The sequence below is a fragment of the Mrakia frigida genome (assembly GCF_051309035.1).
Source record: "Mrakia frigida strain ATCC 22029 unplaced genomic scaffold BDY24scaffold_36, whole genome shotgun sequence".
NCBI classification, from domain to species: Eukaryota; Fungi; Basidiomycota; class Tremellomycetes; order Cystofilobasidiales; family Mrakiaceae; genus Mrakia; species Mrakia frigida.
The window spans coordinates 205,689-213,592 of NW_027481245.1; the positions used below are offsets into that span (position 1 = coordinate 205,689).

The 7,904-nt window shown below is 54.0% G+C and overlaps 2 protein-coding genes and 1 non-coding gene across 3 annotated transcripts; all 3 read right to left on the bottom strand.

Annotated features, from left to right (window-relative positions):
• Positions 1 to 505: 505 nt before the first annotated feature.
• On the bottom strand, positions 506 to 598 carry BDY24DRAFT_t94. The gene has a single exon. It is a non-coding gene; the product is annotated as a tRNA-Leu (tRNA).
• Positions 599 to 1,263: 665 nt separating this feature from the next.
• Positions 1,264 to 3,198, bottom strand: BDY24DRAFT_400963 (uncharacterized protein). Its single transcript, XM_076642022.1, has 7 exons — positions 2,950 to 3,198; positions 2,779 to 2,814; positions 2,504 to 2,699; positions 2,347 to 2,422; positions 2,064 to 2,250; positions 1,593 to 1,973; positions 1,264 to 1,469 (listed from the first exon to the last, which is right to left on the bottom strand). Exons 1-7 carry the CDS (start codon positions 3,154 to 3,156, stop codon positions 1,269 to 1,271), a joined length of 1,284 nt encoding a protein of 427 aa, XP_076493321.1. The 5' UTR covers positions 3,157 to 3,198; the 3' UTR covers positions 1,264 to 1,268.
• Positions 3,199 to 3,843: 645 nt separating this feature from the next.
• Positions 3,844 to 5,382, bottom strand: BDY24DRAFT_344380 (serine/threonine-protein kinase; the record flags this gene model as incomplete). Its single annotated transcript, XM_076637549.1, has 3 exons — positions 3,844 to 4,169; positions 4,277 to 4,727; positions 4,843 to 5,382. The coding sequence occupies 3 exons, from the start codon at positions 5,380 to 5,382 to the stop codon at positions 3,844 to 3,846; spliced, it is 1,317 nt and encodes a 438-aa protein (XP_076493322.1).
• Positions 5,383 to 7,904: the final 2,522 nt, after the last annotated feature.

Here is a 7,904-nt window from a genome sequence, read left to right on the forward strand (position 1 = left end):
GCGCCGGCAGTCGTCTTTGCCTCGGGGGAAGACGCGTCGCGGCTCAATTTCATACGCGACGCGTTTGACGCCCATTAAGCCTTCTTGGGAGTCTACAGCAAGTGCTCCGAATTTCTAACAAGGCTTTTTGAAAATCAACGATGATTCAGATCCATCAAACGGAAAGAGATTCGTTGACGAGCGAGGGTGTGTTGCTTTTTCTCCTCGACCCTCGACAGGTGGAAGAGAGGAGGTTTGAGCAAGTATGGAGTGTGCTTCTGGAACTTAAGTTCTTTGTAAAACACAGATCTATAAGGAGTTGAAGTAGGTACTCATCGCACGTCACTGGCCGTCGCGTCGTTCTGTTTCCTCTCAAGAGTCCTTGCTCGCCAATTCCACCACTCACGTGTGTATATGATCCTGCGCATGCAGTGAGTACGTTGCTGACACTGGATAACGCTTCCGCAGGAACCAATCAGGGGGCAGGGGAATGAGCAGAATGAGAATGAGAACTCCAGCGACGCGTCGGGTCGACGAGCTTTCGAACCCACGCCTGTGAAGACCAGCGATTAGATCTTGAAACCTGAAGCTGGCGCCGTAACCACTTGGCTATCCACCCCGTCTAAATCCTATACAGGACTTATTGACAACGTTTCAGGGTCCGTGTATATGAAGCTCTCTTGGAGAAGAGTCCTTTTCCTTTCGTTCTTCCCCTCCCCCGCTCTTCCTCTCTTTTTACTCTTTTGATGAACATCTTTCAAAGCTGCTTCTCGTTCCCGTTGTACTCAGAGATGATCTACTCTGTCTGATGCAGATTCTTAGATCTCGGGAATCACTTTGTAGCCAGGAAGGAGGGAAGGCGGGCGGTTGTGATCCTGCAGTCGTCGGGTTGACCGAGAGAGCGGGAGGGTATCTCCTACTGCCTCTTGACGTGAGATGAACTCAGCTCTCTCGTATACTGACCCTTCTTCGATGTGGTTAGCTCATCTCTCTTTTTCGAGTCCCGAGAGAACCAGTCGCTCGTTCACGAGGAAGGGAAGAAGCCCGACGAGCTCAGTTACGACGCGTCTTCTCCTTCGAGCTGGAAAGTTGATCCGATTTGAGAGCCTGAAACCTTCCAAACCCAGATAATCAGGTCACGGTTGATGCATTTGCGACTGATCAGAGCGTGATCGCGAGATTGGGTTGAACGGCTGAGCGAGATCTTGTCGCTTCTCTTCCTTCTCCTCCTCTGAGCCCTTTCCCTCGCTGATCAAAGCGATTGCAACATATCCATTCATGATGCCCCTCTAAAGATTCTGCTTCTCCTTCTTCTCGTCCCTGTAGTTGTACTCAAGCGAAAAGTAATCAGGAGGGATGTCGGACGACTTCCCGTCATGTAGCTGCTCCTGACCGACGCGAAGATCCGAGGAGATGACGAGCGGGAAGAACTTGTGCTCGTCCAGCTCATTCTTGAGTCCTTTGAGAGGAAGCTCAAGTCGGATGGCGTACTGAGAAGATCGAACGAGAGAGAGACGACGAGATCGATCAGCGACGCGTCGAAGGAGACAAGACTCTCAACGCCCTGGCCTTCACACCTCCCCACCTACTCAAAAAGGAAGAAATTTACTCACATCACAACTCAACAACCCGCTCGTCTGCTCTCTACCAAACGATGGCGTCGCATCTCCACCACCAAGCTCAAACTCTCCCACCACGACGATCTCCCCTCCCCATCTCTTCCCACCTCCTTCGACCTCTACCCATCCATGAGGCTGATACCAGATTCTGCTCTCCGACTTCAAATCTACAAGGAGACCAGCGTCCTGCTTGAACTTCTGTGAACCCTTCTTAGCGGTAGTGCTGACGGTTCGTCGGAGGGAGAGCCGAAGGTCAGAGGGAGATGGGAGGGAGGGTGTTGTCTCTCCCCTTCCTTCTGGTGCAAGGATGAGAATGGAGAGGTAGTACGGAATGAGGGTGTTTCTTGGGAAGGAGGGGATTGAGGGGATGCACATCTGAGGGCGGAAAGGAGGGAGAAAGAGAGACTGATCAGCTCGACGCGTCGTGTAGAGTTCTGGCTCTATCGAAGCATGAAGAGGACTGACCCGGACAACAGCCTTGCTCTTCTTCCCAAAAAGCGACTCTCTGTACTCCTTCTCGGCAGTCGAAGCGATCCAACCGTCCTGAGCTCCAGGTTGGGGAGGAGCGACGGGAGAGAGAGACTGCTGATCTCCGACGGGTCGAGGGACGATGGAAGGAGGAATCGACAAAGGGTTGATGCGCGGAGGCGGCCTGAGATGTTTCAAAAGAGCTGGTTAGTTGTCTGAAAATCAAAAGGGGAGACCGAAAGCTGAGACGACGCGTCGAAGAGAGCGAAAGACCACTCACATGTAGATAAAGGGCATAGACGTCTTCTCCTTCGAAGTGAGTTTCCCATTCTTACTCCCTATGATCTTTACCGAATCTACGAGGATCGGACACACAAACGTGAGCCTCAGAGAGAACGAGGCAAAGGAGAGACGTCGAAGCTCAACCCTCAACTCACAAACGATCCGAGCAACCACATGGCCCTTCGTCTTCCCTTCCCTATTCCCACCCTCGAAGCTAGGAGGAAGATTCAATTCCTTTCCCGGGAGAGTAAACGACCACGGAATCTCGAGGACGGGAGGAGGACCATCGAGGTGAGGGAAGAGGGAGGAAGGAGAGGTTGAAGCTGACCAGAGGAGGAGATCTTCCGAGTACTTTTGTAGGACGGAACAGAAGGAAGATCAGCTTCTTCGCGGTTTGGCTATAGAGATAAGGTAGTAGATCATATCCTACCAGATAAGTCTTCTCCTCTCTGAGATCTACTTCGGGCTGGAAACCAAAAGAATCAAACGGATCAGCCCGAGCTCACCTTCAGCCCTCCCTCCCACCGCTCTTTTCCTTCCCTGCCTTCCTTTCTCTCTCCCTTTTCGACTCTCGGGAACGTCTTTATCGGTACCTACTCACCTGAAAGAAAGTCGTGATCATCTTGACCTTCAACTTGGCTACAACATCGACGAGAATGAACCTCCTGTTCTGATCCTTGCCCTCCGTCTCGAGCTTCAAGCTGACGCTTCCTTGGAGGGTGTCGGAGGCGGTGAAGACTCGAGTCTGGGATCCTGGGAATGAGGCCGTGATGAGCGTGGGAGAGGAGGAAGAGGCGACTCTGAACATGTTGAAGAAGGGGAAGGGAGAGAGAGGCGGGTGGTGACGGTTAGGCGAGAGATGCAGAGACCGACGCTTCCGACCAAAGAGGTTGGTTTCGGCACGTTCTTGGAAGATCTTCATCTGGGGTGACTCACCGACGTCTCTATGTTCTTGCAGAAATTTGACGTTTCCGAAAGTTGGCTTTCGAGTTCCCACCAAACCCGACCCTGTCTCGTCTTCGTCTTCTCTCTCGTTTTGCTCTCTTCAATCAGACGCGTCGAGTTTCGTGAATGTTTCGTTCATTGAAATATGGCAAGGTACGCGAGCGAAGGAGAAGGAGAGAAGCGAGCGAGAGTAAGTAAGCAGAATGTTGAAGGAAGAAAAGGAGAAAGCAGAACTACTAGAGCTAGAGTAAAACGAGAAGGGGGGAGAGGGTGGGAGGGAAGAGGGGCGAGACCAAGAACGCGACGCGACCAAGGGGAGGGAGGGAGAGGAGAGGATATATATGGGTACGGTGTGTGTGAAGGGACGAAAGAAAGAAGAAGAATGATGTGGAGATCTAGGTAAGGGAGGGGGAGGGAGCAAGGGGGCGAGGAGAAGATCGAGACGAACGAAGCGTGAAGCTGAACGAAACGAAAGCAGAGAAGAAAACGAGGGATGAAGTGCCTACGAAACAATCAAAATCAAGAAAGAACCAACAGTCGACTTCCTAAACTACGAAGAAGCAGCAGCGGCCTCGACTTCCTTGACCTGCCTCTTCGCGTCGATTCCGATCAACCACTTGTCCTTCAAACACTCCTCGATCCCCCATCTCGTCTTCGGATCCGGATCCAGCATGTGCTTGATGAGAGATCGTCCTTCTCGAGCGAGGTTGTTGAGAGGAGCGGGGATGGCGTGAAGATGCTCCGAGTGGTAGGCTCCGACGTAGGTGGTGAAGGATCGATCCGTCTTTCGAGCGACTCCCCAGGGTAGCTCTTGAAGCTGCATGCAGTAGAAGACGACTCCACAGGCCCAGACGTCGACGAGTCGAGCGTCGTACTCTAAAATAATCATAAGAATGGGAGGAAAGAGGTCAGTTTGAGGTCGTGAGACGAGGAGAGGAAGAGGGAGGGAGGGAGGGAGGAGGGAGAGGAGAAACGAGACTCACCCTTCTGCTCGAACTGTTCCGGAGCGATGTACGGTTCACTCCCACACAGACCCTTCGAGAGATGCGTCTTCTTCTCCCAGCACATCCTGAACACATCCGAGACTCCGAAGTCCGTGATCTTGACTCGTCCTCGTCCGTCGAGCAGAAGGTTCTCGGGCTTGATGTCTCGATGAGCGACTCCGGTCGAATGAAGGTAGGCGACTCCGTCGAGGATCTGTTTGAAGTAGCACTCGACCTCCTCGGACGACATCGTTCCCTTCTTGATGGCGGCGTAGAGATCTCCTCCTGGACAGTACTCCATGACTTCACACCAGTGCTGAGCTTCGTCCTGGACGAGATCGACGGTTTCGACGATGTTGGGATGATGAAGGGTCGAGGAGATGCAGAACTCGGAGGTGAGCTTCTTGACGTAGTCCTTCTCGGTCTCGTTCTTGCGTCGTTTTCGGAACTCCTGCAAAGGAGAAGGGGAGAGAGGAAGGGACGGAAGGTTGGTCAGCTTCGACGTTTCGACTTCGAAGACCGAGCTCGACGAGAGAACTAGACGCAAGAGACGAAGGAATGCTCACCTTGACAGCGTACAGCTTCTCCTCCCTCCTGTCCCACTTATGAGCCAACCTGACGACCGCCGTCGCTCCCTTCCCAATCGCAGCCTTCTCGCACACTCCGTACTTGGCCAACAAACTCGCCGTGCTCCCTCCGTCGTGCCCTCCCTTCTCCGATCCATTGTTCGACTTGCCCTTCTCCGACTTGGAAGCTGCTGACCCAGCCGAAGCTTTCCTGGAGAGCTTGGGACCCGAGTTGAGGAGGTCCTTGAGGTTGAACTTGTGCTCGTTTCCAGAGGCGACGGTGACGGTGGGAGAGGCGAGAGGAGCTCCGTTGGGTACGACGGTGGAGATGGAAGCAGAGGAGAGTTTCTCGGCGAGAGCGGAGGCTGGGAGGATGTTGGCGTCGGACGGGTGAAGGGAAGGGGACTTGGGATCTCGTTTGACGCTGGTAGCTCGACTGGGTGCTCGACTCGGGTTGTTGGAAGCCGATTCGGATCCTCCGTACGAAGAGAGGGATGGAGATCCGGGAGTGACGGGAGGGGACTCGGTATCCTTGGACATGGGTCCGTTGCTTCCTCCTGGAGACTGAGTCGACGGGTTGAGGTTCGGGGAGGATTGACGAGGCATGTCGATATTGAGTCCTCGACCGTTCGCGTCTCGAGGTCCGACTCGTCCTGCTGGTCCCGACGACGGCGATCTCGAAGGCTTCTCGCTTCCGCTTCCGTTACTGGGAGACTTCTCCTCCTTGTGAAACATCCGTTGAAGGAAGTTCGAGCTCTTCTGCCCTCCAATCTGACCGAGCATCGTTGGTTTCGAGTTCGACGACGCTGTGTCGACCTTGCTCGACGACGAGCTCCTTCCTCGTTTCCCTTGAGCCTCAGCGACCGACTGACCACTCGAGCTCGGTCGTCGACTTGGAGGAGCGCTGACGGGAGGAGCGTGAGCGGCCGCGACGGCGGTGGAAGGGAGAGGAGGGATCTTCATCTCGCTCGTGTCCGAGATGTTGGAGTACTCCAACGGCGCGTGTTGAAGCTCTTCTGGACTCGACTCTCCGATGGCGGTGAGACCCTGGTACTGAGGGAAGGGGAAGGACGGGGTTGGTTGAGCTGTCGAGGAAGAGGAGGAAACGCCGGAGGCAGGATGGTTGGTGACGGTTGAGGAAGGAGGTGAGACCTTGGCTGGGAGGATGACGGTGGAGTAGGAGAGGTTGGAAGGGATGGACGACATGGTGTTCGTAGCGGCAGGTCTGGAGTTGGGATTGAGATCGGAGTTGAGGGTGGAAGGATTGGGTTGAGGAGGGAAGGCGGAGGAGATCTCCGAAGAGGGAGTGGGAGGAGTGATGGGAGTTTCGAGAGGACGAGGAGGGTTCTGCATGTAGGAGAGATCGGCTACAGATACGAGCTTCTCCTTTGGTTGGGTTCCGGGAGGCTGTAAGCAAGGAAGAAGTAAAGATACGAGTTAGCACATCGGAGGAAGGAGAGAAGGTGCTGAGGAAGGGAAGAAGGGAAGGAGCTGAGTCGAGTTCTTTTTGCTGACCTCTTTGGGGCCTTCCTCTGGCTGCTGGTCTCCGTTCTCTACCGGAGAAGATCCTCCTCCTGCACCACCTCCTAGAGAGGGAGAGTGGCCGTTGGGAAGGTTGGTGTTCGGCGAAGAGTTCATTGCTGGAACGGGTTTGAAAGGGTGGGAGGAGGAAGGGAGGTTGGTGGAGCCAAGGGAAGAAGCGAAGAAGAGGTCGTCGTCGTTGGTCGTCGTAGGGGGAGAGCTCGTTGAATTTAAAGGTCCATAAGAGCGAGAGAAGGAGGAAGGGGAGGCGGTAGTCGTGTTGGTGGCCGAAAGAGAAGAAGAGGAGGGTTGCCTGCACAAGAGAAGGGAAACGAAAGCACGTTGTCAGCATTCCATTGAAAGGGGAGAGAGGAAGGAGAAGGAGCGAGAGAAGAGCAGTGCCTCCTCCTCCTCCACCGCTCCCGTTCTTCTTTTACTAGACGGTACGAGAGGAGAGAGATTACGAACCTGTCGAAGGAAACTGGAGAGAAAGAGAGAACGTTCTCGGGGAAGGGAGGGGAGGGAAGAAGGGACGAAGAGGAGGAGCGAGGTTGAAGGGGTGGGAGAGGAAGCTGTGGGTTGATTTCTTCTTCTCGAGGAGGGTGTTGAAAGTTCTGCTACTGCTTTGAACTGTGATAGGCGCGCGTGAAGAGGGGGACCCTAGGGTCGAGTGGGGGGTGGGAGGTGAAAAACAGCCAGTCGAGTGAAGGAAGAGGATGGAAGAGAGAAGACAAGAAGCAAATCGGTTCCCTCTCTGTCAGCTTTCGTCCAAAGCGCCTCAGAGACGCCATCCGCCCCCGCTCCCCCTTTTTCCCATCCCTTCCCAGTTCCGTTCGACTTACAAGTGTTGGTGCACACGAAGACGATGCGCGTCGAACGAGCAGTCACCGATTTTTGCCTGAAAGAAACCTCGAGAGACCTCGCTTTCTTCCCGTTCCTCTTCTCCGCGTCCTTTTCCACCTCGGCCTCAGCTCGCTCATCCGTCAGCTCATCCAGCAAGCATTATGGAAACATCATGAAGAGCCTGTACGGAGAGATTCAGCCACAAGGCAGAGGTGAACTGGACGAGACGAAGAAGAGGACGCGTCGCGAAAACTCGACCGCTCTCTTCTCCTTTCTTCACCCTCGAGAGCCTCGCAGCTTCCCGGTCCAAGATGAATAGAACTGAGAGATCATCTTTATGGATCATTGGCTGCGAGAAATCTGAGTCTCCCTGCAAGGCGAGGCGAAAGGGATTTAACAACCGTGCCAGAGAAGCGACGGCAAACGAAAGAGATAAACAAAGCCAGAACAACAAGGAAACGAAACCAGAGCTGGAAAGGAGTCTGTCAAAGAAACTAACGCAGCCCATACTATGAACACAGAAATCACAGACGCTTTAGATAGTTAGCGTAGAGAGAGAAAGGGCTCAGAGGAGGAGAAGGAAGAGAAGCGACAAGATCTCGGTCAGCCGTTCAACCCAATCTCGCGATCACGCTCTGATCAGTCGCAAATGCATCAACCGTGACCTGATTATCTGGGTTTGGAAGGTTTCAGGCTCT

What these genes read in the sequence shown, in the direction of transcription:
- BDY24DRAFT_400963 (XM_076642022.1), bottom strand. Translation starts at nt 3,156, where the DNA reads ATGTTCAGAGTCGCCTCTTCCTCCTCTCCCACGCTCATCACGGCCTCA. An exon ending in AGAGCAAGGCTGTTGTCCGG is followed by an intron (nt 1,974 to 2,063) that starts GTCAGTCCTCTT and finishes TTCCGCCCTCAG; the next exon opens with ATGTGCATCCCCTCAATCCC. An exon ending in GCGGGTTGTTGAGTTGTGAT is followed by an intron (nt 1,470 to 1,592) that starts GTGAGTAAATTT and finishes CGATCTTCTCAG; the next exon opens with TACGCCATCCGACTTGAGCT.